The sequence below is a fragment of the Balaenoptera ricei genome, chromosome 1 (genome assembly GCF_028023285.1).
Source record: "Balaenoptera ricei isolate mBalRic1 chromosome 1, mBalRic1.hap2, whole genome shotgun sequence".
In the NCBI taxonomy this organism is placed as follows: domain Eukaryota; kingdom Metazoa; phylum Chordata; class Mammalia; order Artiodactyla; family Balaenopteridae; genus Balaenoptera; species Balaenoptera ricei.
In genome coordinates, this window is record NC_082639.1 from 85,755,637 (window position 1) to 85,776,603 (window position 20,967).

A 20,967-nucleotide genomic window follows, 5' to 3' on the forward strand; every position below is an offset into this window, starting at 1 on the left:
TACAGAACAAGGAGATAAGCATTCACCTTGGGTAGACAGCGTGTAAAATGATCACTGAGATGTAAATTGGGAAGTAATGCTTGCTAGATTGCAGAGATGTAGTCTAGGATGACTAAGAAGTTTGACAAACAGGACATTGGCATAATACACAGAGTTCTTTCTGTGTGGCATTGAGCAGATTTTGTAGGGGATTTTAATATAAAGGTGAAGGGAGAGAAAGGGAAGGGGAACTCACTAGGTGCCTCTATATGTTGGGCAGTGTGATAGACAGCTTTGACTTTAAATATGTCATCCTTATAATTATACTTCATTATTAATATATGTATTTGAAATCACATTAATTCAAAATTATTTTAGAAAACCAATCGCACAAATATGGGAAAGTTTAGTACTAAATGACACTTGCTCATGGGGATGAAGTTATGACAACCCTCTTTGAGAAAGAGAGAAAAGAAGAACTTATATATCAAGAAAGAATCAATTTGCATCTCTCTCCTACCGTGCTACAGGAGGGAGGAAAATTAGAAGGAAAATTGTGCCAAATGGTTGTTTTATTTAAAAAAAATTAGTTTCAGAAGGTGGTTCCAAAATTATTTCTGAAGGCTGCGAAGGGTATGATTTTACTTGAGAAGATAACAGTGTTCTTAGAATTGAGAAGTAAGAGTAGGCCAGGCATTCGGCATGCACTATCTCATTTATTCCTCATAACAGCTCTGGTAGGTCTGATTTTGAGTATTATCTTCAATTCCCAGTGAAGATACAGAGGTCATCAGCTGATAAGTATGCTTTTGACGTTTAAACTCAGTAAGTTCTTTGCATCATTTATGTGGCCTCCATCCAGTAACTCGGGAAACACTGAATTACTTGCAGTTTCTTGAGATCATGTTTATTCCCATCTCTGTGTCAATTCTCTTGCTATTCTCACTGCCTGAAATGTTCTTCACCTTCTTCTCCTATTCCTCCTTTGAGGCCCATATGAAATGTTATATCCTTTGGGGGACCCTCCTGGATCGTCCCCAATCACCACATTCCTTCCTTCTTGTTCCCTCTAGCCCTAGCAGCTATCACCTTGAATGACAGCCAAACAGGCATGCATGCCTCTTCCTTTGTGATATGAGCTCTGTAAAGGCAGCAGAAAAATCTAGTTACTACCTTGATTGTGGGTGTATCCATGGGAAAGAAAATGAAAGGAAGCTTTAGGAAACACTGAGCATGGTTGGATGAGTTCATGAAGCTCTCTTCAGTCCGTTTCTTCATGTGTTAAATGGGGCCAATGGAAAAACCCACCCCCCAGGGTTAAACAGGAAACTGTATGTAAAGTGTTCCACACAGAACCTGCCACACTGTAAGCCACCAACGCGTGTTATTTCTTACCACCGCTGCCACTACCATCATTATTCCTAGAAAATTCATTCCTTAACTTCCTAAAAGATCGAAAAGCGTTATGCTTTCCTCTAAAACTTGAAGACAATTTTAAGTTTTATAAAAATGATTGTCATTGGGCGACTGCCATTGGAGTTTTAAATGTCATGATGAAACATACATTAACTTTTATCTCTTTTATAATTTATATTTCGTCTTAACTTTTGATCAAAGCCTCGAAAGAATTAGCAATTTGGGGTACGTTAACTTTTACTAGAAGATACATAAAGGACAATATTACCCTTCTTATTTCTCTTTCTCTTTTAGGAGGTGGAAATTATAAGACATTTTCTGGTAGAAAAGATACCAGACTTGGGTATATAGTCAGTTTTATTCTGGATCCATGCTGGGAGAGAAAACAATGAATGTTCCACTTCATTTATGATTTCCACTGTGAAAATGATAAGGACTAGTATATTCTCAAATCAAATTAATCTATAGTTGTAGCATTTAAGATACAGTGAAAATCCCTAATTCAAGTGTACAGTATCACCTATAAAGCCAAAATAAATGGGGTAAGATAAGAGTTCTCAGTCTTGGGTTATAGTGTCAATGCAAGACTTGAGCTGTGTTAATTCAACAAGCTTGATCTTGATTACCAAAGCATGCTTGTCAATATTTAGCTCCCAGGGGGCATGTCAGGGGCCTTTACAGAAACTAGCTTAAATACAAAATACTATAGGAGGATTTGTGATCCTTTTCCTAACACTCAGATTAAACTGCTGATTTTTTTTTCTTCTAGCTTTTTAAACCAGGAACGTGTTTTCCATATTTCTACAGTAAGAAGAAGAGGAGAAATTGCATAGAAGAATTGTAAATGCTGTTATTAGGATTTCTTGAAACCCAGATAAAATTCTGTCACATGAAATCACTATAAGGCTTTTATCTGAGGTTTGAAATAGAATTTCCCCACCATGATTACAATATGGGGAAAAGTGTGGAAAAAAACTTTAATCTGTACTGAGAAATAAATATAATACAGATGAGATGACGGGTAATGATTCCTACAAACTTAAAAACAAATGGCTTGCAATTTAGTAACTCTATACTTAGAATCTTCTGCTACAATGATGCTATGAGGTTTCTAGACTTCTGTAGCCATTATTCTTTACATTTAAGAAAATATAGTGAGACCGGTCAGAATGGCCATCATCAAAAAATCTAGAAACAATAAATGCTGGAGAGGGTGTGGAGGAAAGGGAACACTCTTGCACTGTTGGTGGGAATGTAAATTGATACAGCCACTATGGAGAACAGTATGGAGGTTCCTTAAAAAACTACAAATAGAACTACCATACGACCCAGCAATCCCACTACTGGGCATATACCCTGAGAAAAACATAGTTCAAAAAGAGTCATGTACCAAAATGTTCATTGCAGCTCTATTTACAATAGCCAGGACATGGAAGCAACCTAAGTGTCCATCATTGGATGAATGGATAAAGAAGATGTGGCACATATATACAATGGAATATTACTCAGCCATAAAAAGAAATGAAATGGAGGTATTTGTAATGAGGTGGATGGAGTTAGAGTCTGTCATACAGAGTGAAGTAAGTCAGAAAGAGAAAAACAAATACAGTATGCTAACACATATATATGGAATCTAAGGGGGAAAAAAAAAAAAAAAAGGCCATGAAGAACCTAGTGGCAAGACGGGAATAAAGACACAGACCTACTAGAGAATGGACTTGAGGATATGGGGAGGGGGAAGGGTGAGATGTGACAGGGTGAGAGAGTGTCATGGACATATATACACTACCAAATGTAAAATAGATAGCTAGTGGGAAGCAGCCGCATAGCACAGGGAGATCAGCTCGATGCTTTGTGACCACCTAGAGGGGTGGGATGGGGAGGGTGGGAGGGAGGGAGATGCAAGAGGGAAGAGATATGGGAACATATGTATATGTATAACTGATTCACTTTGTTATAAAGCAGAAACTAACACACCATTGTAAAGCAATTATACTTCAATAAAGATGTTTAAAAAGAAAAAAAAGAAAATATAGTGAGGATCAATCTTATAATGAAGAAAACCTACATCCTCTATGGTGATTAAGAATAAAACATGATATGAAAATTAGCATTTTTTTCCTAAACTAATACATTTCTCTTTCCCATCTGACTTTTCTGGTTTAATAGATAGAGGTTAGCAATCTACATTTCCCTTTTATTGAGCCTGACAAAGCATTTATGAAATTGAGTATGACGAAGATTATGGCAAAAATAAAAACAAAATGTTAAACGTATATCTCACATAATTGAAAAATTACCCCCTTCACTTGGTGATCAAAATTTTTATATATGTCAAGTCCTTATAACATAGCAGAAAATGGCCTTGATATCATCTATCATCTTAGTTTTTTACCCAAATAATGACTAAAGATGAAATCAGATCAATGCTGCACTAGTGAGAATCAGGCTGAAACGACCAGAACCAGAGCATGATCCAGCTATTTTCGGTTAGCTATAGACAGCTGTGATTGACAATGCTGATTTTTAATACACAAATGGCAAATTTCTCTTCTCAGTCTACAAGTTTCTGAATTGAAAACTCTGACGATTCATTGAAACAATACAGTTTTGATTTATCATATTTGTTTTACTAAGGTAAGACAAATGTCTGAGATACATTCTTAAGTTCTATTTGAGCTTTTATGTAGTGATAAATCTTCCCATCATTGTCCCTAATTTAAGCTTCCTAAATGTCAATTGACCCTCATAACTATTATCATATTTTATAGATGGATGGATCAAGTGAGCACAAGGTAGCACCAGAAAGCTACCAGTATTTAACCAGGACTTGAACCTGGTTTTGTTGATTACAACCTTGGGCTCTGTCTTTATCAACATATCAGAGATTTCTTGATTGACGCAAAGCTTGCATACAAACAATGATGAGACTTCCGGACCTAAAAATGTTTTTGTTTTTAGAGAAACGTTACTCTCCATCATGTGTCAAAGATTTAGTTAGGGAAAGATAAAACATTATGGTTTTCAGTTATATTGTGTGTTGTCTTTTCTTAGAAAACCACTTCAATTTCCCCCCAGTAGATGACAATGGCAAATCAGTTTTTATTCACTATCCCTTTTATCCTTGGACACTGCCTTATTGGATGCTGGGAATCCTAACTATAAATTACACCCTATTACTCTTGCTGTGGTTCACCATACTTCTGCCTCACTAGTATTTACTGTTTCTTAAATTCCTAAACTCGTGGTAGTAGGTCCTTTGAATGCCCTCTTCCCTCTGCCTGGTGCTATAAGTATCCACATGATTGCATGATTGGCACCTTTTATTCACACAAGTCTCAGCTCAAATGTTATTTCTCAGAGGCACCTACTCTGAGCCCCAATTTAAAGCTCCACCCCTTTCTTCCTCTATCAAAATTATATCACCTAGTTTTTCTATATTCATAACAGTTAGGAGTATTTGAGATTATCCTTATTTATTGTTTATTCCTCACCTCCCGTCCTGCTCATTGTTGTTTGCTAAGAGTCTAGAACAGTACCTAGCACATGGTAGGCTCTCTAACAAATATGTTTAAAGGATAAAGAATTGAATCAGTCTCTTTAACATCCAAATATAATATATCCCACAAAAATATTTTTAAGAATAACATTTGTCATTATCAGCCCCATCTCTGGGAATTTAATCATAGCAGAATTTGTGTTACTGTGATGTATAAACAACCTCACTGTCTATTTTCTATGATGTAATGTATTTTTAATATAAATACTGATTTGAGATAAATCTGGTATTTTAATCTTTCCACTAAACTTTTAAACACAATATTTATTTAATCATTTCAGGTCGCCTACTGACTAGCTCAATTTCAAACACGTAACCTATCTATTCATAAGTCAGAACATTTAGTATTCTCCACTTAGATGATCAGTTTTCTAAGAAAACCCCATTCCTTTATTATAGTATAAGTTTGATTCCTCCACTCAGAATTTTATAAATTAGACATTCCATATCAGATGTATTCTACAACATTTTTATTGAGAAAAGTAATATATTGTACTTCGAGTAAAAGTAAAAATTACTTTTAAGTCATATGAATTTAGACAAATAGCAGTATTGACTAAAGTTATTACCAATTACCAGATTTTTTAAGCTAAAAAAGATGGAGATCTCCAGAAATAAAGAACTTAATCTAAGTTTCCTAAGAATTAGCTCATAATAATTTTAATAGAATATGAATTTCAGAGAAATACTGTGCTATAAAATCTGTATGATTCGTCCGAGTTCAGAAGGGTATTAATAAATGTCCCTAGGCAGCAACTTCCACTTGGCTTAGGATGTCAAGGGAGAATACTAGCCAGGGAATGAAAAATAGTGCCGCTGTGCTCAGAACGCTCAGCTGCTAGGAGAAGAAATCTCTGCACCACGGACAGAGTGCACGGGAAGCATCCAGACAGACTCTAGGAGTGTGACCCAGTACCTGATTAAATAACATTGCTGTGGCCTGAAATTCAGGGTCCTGGATCTTTGGCCTTCCCATGCAATTCAGTTCAATACTTCATTATACCTTGTCAAGGGATCTCTGGTGGATTTGCAGTTTTCTTCATCTTTTATGTGAATATTTCAGATGAATGCTGTATCATCTAGTTCTGCCCCTCCCTTTAGCAGACTAGTGAGAAACAAGAGTTTTATTTAGGTCAGAGTAATTTAACTGACCCACAGCAGAAAGTTCCTGAAGAGCTCAGCATCTTAGCTCGAATGCTGATTTAAAAAGAGAGATGGAGTTGGGAACACATTTTTTTTTTTTTTTTCCTCTCTGAGCTGGGACAAGCCTTCAAGGCAGCCTGAAGTTGTAGGCTGCAAAGGATTATATTCCAGATCACTCTTTAATTTTCGTGAGAATAAGTAGGATTAAGACCTGATTTCATGTCTGTTGGCTCTGAAGAAGTGCAGAGTTAGAAAACAACCTCACAAAACTCCATAGCCAGTCCGAAAGATCAGGTGCTAGATTCCTTTTTTTCAGCAGTGTGCTTTCTGCTAAGCCACTGAGGAGAAGCTTTATTGTCAATGAAAGAATATTGTACTTAACATCACATCAGAGTCCTTTAATTCTGATCTCATCATTTAGCATACATGGACAACCACTTCCCCTGTCTGCATCTTGGTGCTGTTATCTTGAAGTGTTCACTAGGATTCTTCAGAGGATTAAGTGAGAGAAGAGCCTGGGAGGTCTGAGTGTCATATGGAGGCACGTTCTTTGGCTTTTCTGTCAGCTTTGTTAGCTAAGCACAAGGTCCCTACTAGCTATTGGGGGAGCTCAATGTTTGTGCTCCGGACAAGGATCACACCAAGGAGAAATCTGACTCAGCAGCTGTCTTTTCTTTGGGAATTGTCACCATTAGTCCCTCAAGAAGAATATACTTGTCAACAGCTCTGGCTGGCTCCCCACTTGCTCCAAAGGCTAGATCTTTGAGCTAATAATAACTTTTCAGTGTGTTTGCCATTTTTTCTTATATTGTAGGCAATCTAGGAATATTATGCAACTATTACAAATGATAATCATGATAATTTTTAATCGCATGGCAAAGTACTTATGATGACATAATTTTAAGTGAAAAAGAATGCAAATAAAATTGAATATATAGTGTTTTTCTATGATGATAAAATATAAATTGCTTGTGTGTATACACATACATATATATAATGTATGCATGCACACACATATATTAATAGTGAATAGAGGATAGAATTACTGATTTTTACCTTCTTTTTTACATATTCCTCTATTATCCAGGTAAAAATTTTCAACAATAATGTCTGTTTTGATAATAATTTGGAAGTGTCAAAGCCATTGGCTTTGAGATTATTACAATTTGGAATGATTTGGTATGAGGACTATTTGTTATATTACTGGTAGCCTTGTCACTCACTGCTTAAGTCTCTTCTCTTTCCCAGCCTCAACTGGGACCAATGCATGGATGTAATTTCTGCCATCCAAGGGTACCACAGTTAGCCATAAAAAGGAGGAGCATTTTATGTCTTTTCCCCCAGATGCTGTTCTATGACAACTTGCTTTTTACCATTAATGCTTGCTTGCTGTAAATGTGTACTTACTCATTGTATTAATCAGGTAGGTTGGGCTGCCATACCAAAATACCATGGACTGAGTGGCTTAAACAGTAGAAATTTATTTCTCAGAGTTCTGGAGTCTGGGAAGTTCAAGATCAAGGTGCCAACTGATTCAATTCCTTAGGAGGGGAGGGCTCCCCTCTTGGCTTTCAGTCAGCAGCCTTCTTGCTATGTCCTCACATGGAGGAGAGAGAGCACTCTGGTGTCTCTTCCTCTTCTTAGAAGGGCACCACCCTTGTGACTTTATTTAAGTTTATTACTTCTTAACATGTCCTGTCTCCAAACACACTGGGAACTAGGGCTTCATAGTGAACATGAATTTGGGGGCGGGGGGGGGGCATAATTCAACACACTGTTAAATAATTCACTTAAACTGAGCTAAAGTATTCAACCGTACATAAGCACTCAAACTGAAGATGAACTGTTAACTCCTCAAATTATCCCACTCAGAAGAGAGTTACCTATATTCAAGCCCTGCTAGTCTTTCAATTATGCTGTACTCTCCCAATAAACTTATTTTGAAAAGGAAACAACTTAATATGATATTTTGGATATGTCAGTATTTATCTGATAGAATTATAAGCAGGCAAATATTTTTTAAATTATTTAATCATTATTCTTGCATGGTGGGGAATGACCTCACAACTGAAAAGGCTGGATATCAGAATAAAAATCAATTTAAAATTTAAAAGTTGTCAAGATCATGAATGTATCCGTACATGATAAAGGGGAAAAAAGACCAAAATTTAGGTGAACTGGCATTTGTAGCGTGATATAAAATTTTCACTGACAAAATTACATATGATTTCGAAACTGTTTTATGGCAAATATATTAGATATAAGTAAAAATGTCTTTAGGAAAACTGTATTGGGTAACTAAAAAGTAGCTTCATTGATGAGAAATCACTTATTGATGGTGTGTGTGAGAGTTTGAATAAGATTGTTCATGAAATGAACATGAGAAAGATTACTTCCAAATTAACATATTATTTTATACACAATGTACTTTTATGTATGTATAAGGAAATTATGATATTAAATATTATTATTAAGTATTTGAAATTTTTCTTCACATCTGTACAATTTATTTATTCAAATTGGCTGAAAGCTTTTTTTCTCAATCATCTCACTCAAAATAGAGGATTGCCTTATAATCCTAGGCACCTTGTATTTGGACATAAACTGCCTTTACCAGACACTTAATCCACAAAGATTGTAGTGTGTGAACTACACAAAAAATAGTATTTAACACTAACTCTGTGGATATTATTTTGAAACACTGGAGAGACATTATTTATTTATTTTTTTAAATTTTATAACTACTTTATTTATTTATTTATTTATTTTTTGGCTGTGTTGGGTCTTCGGTTCGTGCGAGGGCTTTCTCCAGTTGCGGCAAGCGGGGGCCACTCTTCATCGCGGTGCGGGGACCGCTCTTCATCGCGGTGCGCGGGCCTTTCACTATCGCGGCCCCTCCCGTTGCGGGGCACAGGCTCCAGACGCGCAGGCTCAGTAGTTGTGGCTCACGGGCCCAGCTACTCCGTGGCATGTGGGATCTTCCCAGACCAGGGCTCGAACCCGTGTCCCCTGCATTAGCAGGCAGATTCTCAACCACTGCGCCACCAGGGAAGCCCGAAACACTGGAGAGAGATGCTCATCTAATTGATAGTTTTCTTCATTCACTTAGCACAATTGCAATTATCTTCTAAATGTTCAAGAGTTATTCCCTTACTTCAAGGTTATTCCCATTACCTTGAAGGCCTGGGGCTGTACATGTTTCCTTCACTTCATTCCAGCAGATTGCCTGGCATATATATTTCTTAAAGGAAGGAAAGAGGTTGGAAAAGTTAGCAAGAAGCAGCAGAATCACTAAGCACCTAATAATCTTCCACTAGGAGTCTGAATTCATAAAGAGTGGGAGAATGAGTTTCACTTTCCCCAAGGATCTATGCTATTGTGGTGTTGAAAGACAGAATGCTACTGCAGAAGAATGTCTACAAACTCTAAATCTCCATCCTCCTCTCTCCCCAAACCTGCCTCCTTGCATTTCTGAACCAAGTGCTGACACTCCTCGTATATGAGCTACTCCTTTGGGTTACATCACAGATCTCCAGAAGAATCTAATTAAAATATACATACATTATCTGTGGAAGTTAATTAGCTAAGCCATTTACGCCAAAGCTCACTCACATGGACAGCTATGATGTCTGTGAGGGGATAAAACATAGAACAGGTAAATTCTGCTGTGAGTTTGGGGCCAGAAAATATTTGGAATACAGGCAATCACTACCTCAAGGTGGGGCTTGGGAGACAAAAGTTGGGCTCAAACACCGAAAGGCAATATGGACACTGGGAATTTGTCTGCTAAAAGAGGAAGTAAAAGTGAGAGAAACAAAAACTTTGTTTAGTTAAGTTCTTCTAGAGTACAGCCCTGCCTATGCTGAACATTTTAAAGGAATTAGTTATATATGTTCTCTCACAAACTGTTTTATGTGTTTTGAGTAATTTTAGTCAGGAAGATTTCTGTTCTTTACTTAATATCTGTCTCTTGTGTTGATTCCCTAAACTGTTATTGAGTATCTACTACTACTACTACATACCAGCGACTTTGCTAATAGAAGATTTTAAAAAAAATTGACCAATATAGCATTTATGCGCTAAAAGATCTTTCAGACTACTAAGAGAGAAATGTAAACAAATAATAACCACACAAATGATTGACTTCTTTGACAGAAGCACATGGAGAGTATGTGGAAGCCATTGAAGGGAACATCTAATTTAGCTAGAGAGTTCCCAGAGAAGATTTGTTTGCACACTGAAGAAAAACTGGGATTTCCCCAGACAGGGGAAAAGCAAGAGATAAGCAAGAAGCATGGGGACCAGGGAGCGTTTGAAGACCAGAGAGTGGTTCCCTGTGACTGGAGCACAGCTCAATATGCCCAGTCAGCGATAGTCTTGGGGGTTAGAAGAAAAAGACCAGCTGAGAAAAACATTAAGTAAGTAGGTTTTTTAGGCTTTAGAGATCAATCAGATATGGTAATCTTATCATAGCCTCCTCTTATCATTTTGGAAGAGGTAATGTGCATTGAAGGTAAAATTGTAATACAAGTCAAAGAGGCTGTCTTTTTAAATTCAATATTTTTCAAGAAATCTGCATATTTTCCACACTCTGATGATACTATATTTTGAAAGCCCTGCGAAAGCATCAAATTTCATGAATGCTGATTAAAAGAATGTAGAGAACAAATTACTAAAGCATAAATATACAGACCATTTTTCAACTTATTGCCCACTCACCACTGTCTTCTACTTCACCACATTCCAAAATAATTGTCTGTATTCCCCATTCTCCCACTTGGTGAACGACTGAATCACGGTGTTCAAATCGAAGGACTTCCACACTTTGAATAATAATAATTGACCTCAAGCATGGTCTCTTAGGATTTAACATTCATTGTATTCTTCTCTCTGAAGTGTTTTTATATGAGTAACTGTAGCTTCATTGGCCCTTATATCACAGTGTTCGTTTTAAGAGCAAACCAGTACCCTGAGATAACTGTGAGCCTCTTTTTGAAAGATGATTTGTTTCCTGCAATTTGAATTTAGGGCAACAGATTTTGTCAAAGGCAAACAAGCACATTTTTCTCTTTTAAAAACCCAAGTTTTGAACATCTGTGAAAGGTCTCAACTCAATTTGACACTCCGTCACGTCCTAGAAAAACCCCAACTCACAGTCATGTTTATTTCTTCTCTACTTTTTCTCCAACTTCCACTACATTCTAAAATTATTTCCTGACTAAATTAATAAAAACAAATTAAAAGATGGCAGAGAGCACAGGCATAGAAGCTTATTTTTTTTGAGAGGGCTACATTTAGCTAGAAGCATATTCTGTTGCTTCTAGTTTGAATCTTTATTTACACAACAATTAATCAGCTATAGTATGTCTTTTATCTGAGTAAATGATCAACAACCCTTTCTAAATATGTTAAGGAGTTCATTTCCATCTGAATTCTCCTGACAAATACTAAAATAGATAACCTTAATAAGGCACTAATGAGACCATTATAAGTAGTTTTGTCTGTATTTAAAGCACAGATTTAAGATCTTCATTAATGATTAACTACTGGAAAACTTTGTCCAATCCCTTGAGTTATTTTTAAATCTTCATACACTATAATTACATATACTCAATCATAAAACTTTCCTTGGTGCTGAACACAATTGAACTTTGAATAAGAACAAGTATGTTACAAATCTTGGCTGTTTAAAAGGTTAATCTTTAAGTAGATTAATGACGTAGTGATCTTTACTCATTTCAAGCTTTTTTTGACTGTGGAAAGGATACTTCACTTACAAGCTATCGCTCTGACCAGACTTACAGGGATAATTTCTCTAGAATATTTAACAACAAACACCTTGAACTTTCTGATTATAAGGTGTCTCTGAGATCAGATAAATTGCATGTGGTCTATCACTGGTCTTTATTTTCGGTTGTAGTAAAATAAACAAAGTGCACTTTTTCTCATCAGTTTTGAAGGAGTGACAATTAGTTTTTAAATTATATTTGAGCTAAAATCAATGTGCAAGACTTTAACCCTAAAGTTACCTGACAAAATAAGGGCATTTTACATGTGGTACCACAAAATTAAAAAAACAGAAATACTTGATATTCCCGTTCATTAAATATAAAATAGTTATTTCGAAAAATAACTCGTAGGTGACTATATTTTAAATTCATAATGTACAATTTCAGAATTAAAGTCAGTTTCAAGGCAAACTAGCTAGTAGTTTCCAGCAAAGAGGTGAATTTAAGAAATGTAATTTTCCAACATAATCAAGCCTTTCAAAACATGGTTTGCCATGGGCCCAACAGGGCTAAGGCTAAAACTCAATATTTTCTGATCCCTGAAATCTTTGCAAAAAAAGGAATGCAGAAAATCAACACAGAAGTTTAAAAACTATACTAACATACTAATGGGGCAACATTGATATTCATCTATAAACTATTCCCTCTCACAAGATATCATTTTTTAATACGGTGAAATTACCTCCATAGTGACTGCAAAATGGCAGTTAAAGCTTTAAAGTGTAAATCTTTACTTTTGAGTGTTTACCCGGCAGGGCTTTAAGAAGTGTTGGAGAGGACTAAGGAAGGTAGTAAGCTATTTATAAATTGGAAGGTCTTTTGCATTTGTCTAGGAATATATATTGTCAATATGTGATTAAATTACCATACCAGTTTTCCTGGAGGATTTCTGTGTTTATTGCTTTTTTTGGTGAAACATTTATCCAGCTCTCTCACTCTTGTCCTCTTTCTTGTATGAATTCACATACACTAAAATGCAGGTGTCTTATTTGTCTGATATATGTCATTTGCATTATTTGGAATCCTGCAGCCCCCCAATTTCTTGGAGTCCGTACAGGTCAGGAACAAAATTATTTAGTAATAAGATTCTAAGGATAAGATGATGTCTAATGAAACATACATATAACAAAAACTTCACAAGCAATCTTTTCAATTTTCCTGTTGAATTTTAGGAGTAAAGTTGGAGAAAATGTCTATTTTGAAGGAAGCACAGACTAAATTATTGTCATCATAGCCTGTGAATTATTACTGGATGCCCATTTTGCTCACAGGAGACTTTATACACCATAAAGTTAAGGCAATCTTTATTTTAGAAGCTTATACTTTAAAGAATAAAATGAAGTAAAATAAACTTTACTTTAAAATAAGTAAAATAAACATTAGCTCAGATACATACATCTAAGTGCAAGTAATTTGGAACTATATGAACAAAGTACATATACTCATTAACAATGATCATAATAATAATAACTAAATGTCCAATGAGCATTTACTAAGGATTGCTATGCTAGAAGCCCCATGGGGACAAGGAGTGATCAGTGTTAGTGACCACTGTATCCAGTATGTGGGACTAGCATCAATTACATGCTAGGCAAGTCCTTCTCTCCTGAAGTTCACAGTCTAAGGAGGACAGACAAGAAATTAGAAGTAGAATACCATAGAACCGTGACAGAGAGGTGCACGGTATGCATGGGCTCAGGGGGAGGGTCTTCGAAAGTGTTTGGGGGCATATAAGTAAAACAGTGGACTTTGTCTTGAAGAATACATGAAAGAGTGGCTCTTACGGTAGGAATGCCTCTATGTCTAAGGGAGCAGTATGTTTGTAGGTGCATCAGCAAGAGAGAGCTTGGCATCATGTAGATGTGTGAGTAGCTCAGCATGGTTGATCATGGCCCAGGGTAGCTGTAAGGAATGACAACAGATGAGGTTGACTTGGCTGGGACAAAATCATGCAGGGCCCTGGGATGCCACTCTAAGGCAACTTTTATCCTGGAATTCTATCCATTTTATAAATTCTGGTTAAAAATGATACCTCTCCCACAAACCTTCTCTGATCCTTCCAGAGAGAAGTGAGCTCTCTCTCCATGGAGCTCCTACAGAGCTTTCTTTGAGTTGATCTTTTGGCATTCACCACATTTTCTCTTGCAACAGGTGGTGGAGTGAAAAGAATAGGGAAGTAGGACTCAGAAGGCAAGAGGTCTACTCTCAATTGTGCCTTTGGACAAATTTGTTAACCTTATTAATTCTGGGTAACAATATTTATAAGCATTTACCACACAGGGTTATTGTGAGTATGTGAAAGTGCTCTAGAAATTCTGAAATGTTACTTGAGTTATCTGAGTATATATCATGTATTTCCTATAAGAATGTACACACCTCTAAAAGGGACAAGAATTAGACTCTAGGAGGGGTGGACAGTAGTTTGCCAATTATTTATAAGCCTAAAACCTTGAAGATTAATCTCAATCTTTACTTCTTCCAGGAAACCTTTGCTTTGTCCCTCTCCCTGACGCGTTACTTCCCCTCTTCTTGATTCACACACACGTGCACAGCTATTGCATGGTACTTGCCATACTATGCCTTCTAATCTTCCTCCTCTCAGCTTCCTTTGCTGGATCCTCCTACTTTTCCTGATCACAGAATGTTGAAACAGTCTTTGGATCTCTTCTTTTCTTTATCTGATCTGTATGCATTTCTAGTGTATCTCGTCAGGTCCCATGATTTTTAAATACCATACACTGTTTACAGTCCGAATGTTCTATTTATGTCTTAAGCTCTTCCTTTACCCTGAGCTTCATAATCAAATATCCAATCAGTGACTATACATCTTCACTTGCATTTTTAATAGACATTGTAAATCCAACACATCCAAAATGAACTACTGATCTTCTTCCCCACTCCCCTGCCATAAAGCTGTTCTTCTTCAGGGTTCTCCATCACTTTAAGTGGCACCATTATTCATTCAGATCCTTGACCCAAACTACTTGGAATCGTCTATAATTTCCCTTCCTCTCATTTCCAAAACCCAATCCCTCAGCCCGACTTACTTATAAAATATACCCTGAATGCAACATTCTCACCCTCCATCGCTTCCATTGCTACCTCACTAGTCTAAATCACCATCATCTTTGGCCTGGATTCCTGCATTAGCTGGCAAAATGATCTCCCTGCCTCCATTCTGTCTGCCACAGAATAGCTACTGTGACATTTGATTTAAAAATGGAAAGCAGGTCATATGCCTACCCTAAAAATTAGAATAAAATCCAAAATCCATAGAGGGCCCACATGACCTCTGGTTCCCCCTCTCATCGTATTGTCAAACACTCTCTTCCTTGCTCACCCTGCTTCACATCACATACCCTCACTGCTGTTCCCAAGCACCCCGCCATCGCAGGGCCTGTGTGCTGTGCTTGCCTCTGCAGGTGAACACATGGCTTGTGCCCACATTTAACTCAAGCCTTTTCTGACCACCATACTTTCTAAAACTGTGATTATATACTTCCCTTGCCCCTTCTCTGATCTTTTCTCTACAGAACTTATCACTATATTGCATTAGGTATCTATTTACCTATTTATTTATTCCCTCTCTTCTCTATTAGAATGTTAACCTTCATGATAGCAAAAAAGCTTATCTACCTTGTGCAGTCCTATATTCCTGAGCAACTGAAAATAGCAAGACCGAATACTTATTGAATAAATATTCAATTAATACATGTTTAATAAAACAGGCATTATAAATATATTTGAATAACTGATTTCAAGTAATGGGCCAGTTTAGCATTTGGATGCAGTCTGATCAAGATCATGCTCAACTGTCTCTTAATCCACCAATCTTTTCTTCATAATTTAACTGAACATTCCTGGCTGATAGCTTACATTCTAGGTTTCCTCTGTAAGGCACTTTCTTCAACATGTTTTCTTTTGGTGGTGCTGATCTATGTATTTAGTTTGCTATTGTTCAGTTCAATTTATGTAACTAACTCTGACTAATGTGCCATGTAAGTGTTTACTGTCATTCATCTCATGACTCAGCCTGTTCCAGGAAATGCAAAGATCAAAAAGAAAATTAATTTCTCTTTGATTGTGGCTTAATATTTTTCATCTTCAGAGATGTATTCCCCTCTGACTTGAATGACGTGTAATGTCAATGAAAGTCTGCCTACTCAGGGACTTCAAAGCCAAAAGTAGTGTGCCAGTCTATAACAGAGCAGTGTCCTTTGAGGTTCCAATTTTTAAAAGTTAACATTTACTACTTGACTGCCCCTTTACCACATTACAATTCAGGGCAGGACAACCAAAAACTCCAGAAGGTGAGTGGATAGGGAAAGAGATACACAATTGTTGTTGATAATATAACAACACATGACTAAGCTGCACTAGTTAAATGTTCCTCAATGTTCTTAACTCAATGCCCAGATTTAGAAAGTCACAGATCAGGACTCCAATTACGCTGAATTACCTGGTGGTATTACTAACCCCCAAGCCGACTTCCTGCCATTGCTCTCCTCTAAAACTGTGTAGAGGAAAATGAGGACAACCAAATCAGGCTAATTTGATGTGCATAATTGGAAAGAAAGCATCATTTAAGAAAAAAAAAAAATAGCTTCCTGTCATTTGGCAATGACGCAAAAAGCTAGAGAAATCTAAAATCCTGAATTCTGTGCAGAGAATATTTTCCTCGCACAAGGAAATTTACTAGTTCCATATCAGTTTTAATTATGTGTGTATGTGTACACACGCACAGACAAAACAACACACATACACATACATATGCATTACACTCTTAATAAGACAATGGTATTTCACAGAAATTTTTCCATAGCTCTTGGTAGACATTGAACTTGAGCTTATGAATGGCAAGAATTTATATTTAAAATATAATGTGACATGCTGAATCTCTAAGTATCAAGGTTCTTACATTGAAATTTTTCAAAGGATTGTTTTTTAATTATCTAAAAATGTAACATATTTTTATGAAACATTGCAGATTCACCACACCTATACACTCCTTCCTGAAAACCCCACCTTAATGACAGAAAGTAAATATTAAAAGAAAAAAAGCACAGATTCATGGAGACAAAGAGAGTAAGGAAGGTATCTTCTATAGATGAAAAATTTTGGAACTTGGAAAGTGAATTGAGAAGTGGTAACTGATGTAGTAGAAACCTACGAACATGCATGGTGTGAAACTCCCAAAAAGACTCAGGACTGTGGAACGCAGCAATGCGGTGGAATGAAGGGCCCACAAGGGACTAAAAATGGGAACACCATGTGAAGATTGATATGTAGAATCAGCAGGACCCCAGGTCCCCTCTCCCACCCTTTGCAGTCAGGTTTCTAGTAGTCCGCTGAAGACCAGAGATTTATTTTTATGGAGAAAGTGTACTAGAGATACACCAGATATCAAAACTAGTGGAAGGCTGTGATTGAGATGATAATGAAAAGTAGGGAAATGAAATCAAAGTCTGCATATTGAACACTGAGACCACCATTCACCCTCCTTTCCTTTTATATCAGAGGACATGTACTTCCATGATAGGAGACTTGAGTATTCTTTTCCTAAGAAACTATTTGTTCCTAGAGAAAAGACCCCATATGTATGAGCCCCAATAAAAAGGACAGCTTACTGTTCAATCATTCTACATTTAAACTCTATAACTGCTCAACTTCACTCACAAACTCAAAGCTTCCAGTCAGCTTTTTAGTGTCTCACACTCAAAAGTAAATCAAGAAAAAGAGCCCTGGATCCCCAGACATTTCAGAAAGTCTCCTACATGAACTAGAGAAACCAAAACAAATCATCAAAATAAATAAAAGAATGAATAATGAGGAGGAAATAGTAAGCATATAATAATTGAAGGAAAACTGAAAGAAAAAAAAACAAACAGTTAATATCCTTAGAAAGAGTAAGATAAGAGTAAATATTTTACCAATTTGATACTTAAAAATAGCTCACTGTTGCTTCACTTTGCACGTCTCTGTAAACTGAGTTTTAAAAGTTTTCTTTTCCTTGTGTTATTATTTATTTTCCTTTTTTGCTCAAAGAACTTTAAAACTCCACCTTTAGTTTAAGACAGACCAGAAAAGAGCTGCTTTTTTGACTTACACCTGGATATTATGCTATAAACTGAGGGATGTCATTAGAAAGCCAACTCCCTGGTGATAGCATGTTGGCTGTTAAGCCTTTTGTTGAGGACAGAGCTATTATATTATATGGTATTCACTTAATGAGAAGGCATGCACCTTGGTTCTGAAGCAACTGCGTTATTATCTTACAAACACTTTTTACATTCATATTTTAGTTTTGTTCATGCTTTTAAAAAATATATAGATGTTTAAAATTACATGCAGATACAGTCAATGTCTTCACTGTGATATTTTTTCATTTCTTTCATCTTTAGAAAGCTTTTCTTTCCCATTTACCCAAATAGGGTAACTATCCACCTATCGTTTTTCTTTTTTCAATAGTTTAATCTAGTACAGTTCTTCTTTTAGATTTTAATATAAAACTTATTTTGATGTATAGTATGAAGAAAGGAGATACTTAGATTATTTTTCCCAAGGAGCTAATTTACCCATTCATTATAAGTTTAATAAAAGATCTTTTCCCAATTGACTTGAGAGTCTCCTTTTATAATATGTTATGTTCTTTGGAATACAGAGTTTCAGGGTTTTCTGTTTGGTTCCTTGGTTTTTCATTGATTGTTATGCCAGCAAACATTTTAAAATTATCATAATTTTGCAATTGTCTTGTATCATCAATTGTGTATGTCTTTTTTCACCTTTCTTCTGGTTGAAAATATTACTTAGTAACTTTTTTTTCCTATTTTCTCTTGCTTCTGAACTTTAAAATAGTTTTGTATGTCTTAGAAAAAAGCTTATTGTAATTCTATAATTGCATTAAACATACAACTTAATTTGAAATAAATGCCATATTTACAGTAATGAGTCTTTTGTGACAGTGGTCCCCAGCCTTTTTGGTCCCCAGGGACCAGTTTTGTGGAAGACAATTTTTCCATGGATGGGGGTGGGAGATGGTTTGGGGATGATTCAAGCACATTATATTTATTGTGCACTTTATATCTATTATTATTACATTGTAATATATAATGAAATAATTATACAACTCACCATAACTCACCATTCTCATGCAGAATCACTGGGAGCCCTGAGCTTGTTTTCCTGCAGCTATATGGTCCCATGTGGGGGTGATGGGAGACAGTGACACCCGAAGTGTGTTGCTTATGTCCAGTCTACTCCGTAATCTCGTTTTGGTTGCTGTCACTGCAGAAAACCCTGCTTCACAAAGATAGGATGCTGGAAATGGAAGCAGGCATTTCAGTGCTTTTGTGGCAATCTCTGGATATTCCTCCATGACTTTAATCCAGAACATATGGGGATTTGAAGTTGTCTCAAACATACTTTTAAGGCCACCGTCATTTGCGATCTCAAGCAGTTGATCCTCTTCTAGCACGGACAAAGTCAATTCACCTGGCTTATTCACAAATGGGTCACGGATCCATTCCTTCCCAGTTTGGGGGTCTTTTGTGGTTGGGAAGTAATGCTCAAAGTCTTCTGAAAGCTGAGATAGGTGATCATGCACCAGCTGGGAGAAAGAAGGCCCTGGCTCAGACTCTTTCAAAATCTCTGCTAATGTTTGAAATATGTCAAAAACCCCAGTGTTCACTCGTCGCCCCCATAATTCCAGTTTGACTTTGAATGCAGCCACTTTATCTGTCTACTTGAACACAGTTGTCGTTCTCCCCTGAAGTGACAGATTGAGTTCGTTGAGCAGGTTGAATATGTCACACAAGTAAGCAAGTTTTGTGACCCATTGTGTGTCACTGAAATGTGCTGCCAGTGGTGACTGTTTTTCTAAAAGAAATCTCTGGAGCGGCTCTCATAGCTCAAAAACTCTGGCCAGTGATCTATCTTTAGAAAGTCATCTCACTTCTGTGTATAAGAGAAGACGTGTGTGCTCTGCGTCCATCTCCTCACAGAGCTGCGTGAACAGACGTGAATTAAGGGCATGTGCTTTAATGTGGTTGATAATTTTAATCATATCCTGCAAAACGTTGTTAAGTTCAGGTGATATTTTTTGGCTAGTCAGCATTTCCCCATGGACGACACAGTGCGTAGACTCACATTCAGAAGCGACCTCTTCGACCCGAGTAGTGAAACCAGAAAGCCGTCCAGTCGTGGCAGCCGCTCTGTCCCCGTGCATATACCGACACAAAATGACCAGTTCAGTTTTCCTGATATGTAATCATTCAAAGACTTGACTAGTTCTGCAGCTGGTGTTGGTTGGCAACAAAAGTGCATGTAACATATCCTCATGCACAATCTCCTGAAAAATATATCGAACAAAAACACGCATTGTTGCTTTGTTGTCAACATCGGTAGACTCATCAACCTGGATTGTGTACCATGGTGACTCAATCCTCTTGAACAACTGTGCCTCAATATCCTCTGCTATTTCATCAATTCATCTAGTTATGGTGCTAGCTGAAAGAGAAGCACATGGCACCTTTTGAACTGCAGCCTCTCCTGAAAGTTCACGACAAACGTCCTTAGCAGCAGGCAGGATCCACTCTTCACCAATAGTAAAGGGCTTCTTAGCTTTAGCAATGCAGTTAGCCACTAAGAATGATGCTCTCAGCGCAGACACATTTGACAAAGTGGTGGTCCTCAATAATTGCTTCTGTTCTTCGTGTTCACATTTTTTCCCTTTGAAAAACTCCAAAGGCTTGTCTTTTAATGCAGGGTGCTTGGTCTCCATGTAGCGAAGCAGTTTTGAATGTTTCATGGCTTCATTGGATAGCCGGTCGCCACATATTATGCAAAGCGAGCTTGGAGAATGCGAATCACCTGTTTCAACGAACCCAAAATTTAAGTAGGACTCTTGGTATTTTCTTTTAAATGCAGCTTTCTTTTTGTGCGCAGTCTTAGAGTCTTCTGTTGTCTCATCATTGGGTCTTTCCCCCTTTTCAAAGAAGCTCTCCAGCGACGTTAGGTTTTTACTCATTTTGGCTCGCATTAGCTTGTGGGCTTACCAAAACTGTGACTGAGACAAGTGCACAG

General features: G+C 37.0%; 1 protein-coding gene across 2 annotated transcripts in view; it reads right to left on the reverse strand.

Moving 5' to 3' along the window:
- DPYD (dihydropyrimidine dehydrogenase) overlaps positions 1-20,967 on the reverse strand; it is an 809,798-nt gene that overhangs the window by 174,747 nt on the left and 614,084 nt on the right. Inside the window, exon 19 of one of the 2 annotated variants that reach the window (XM_059926794.1) lies at positions 9,051-9,338. The exons of the other annotated variant lie outside the window; for it this stretch is intronic. Coding sequence (XP_059782777.1) covers positions 9,307-9,338 — 32 coding nt within the window. The 3' untranslated portion in view covers positions 9,051-9,306. Of the gene's footprint in view, positions 1-9,050; positions 9,339-20,967 lie in introns of those variants that run through there. 2 annotated transcript variants of the gene reach the window in all.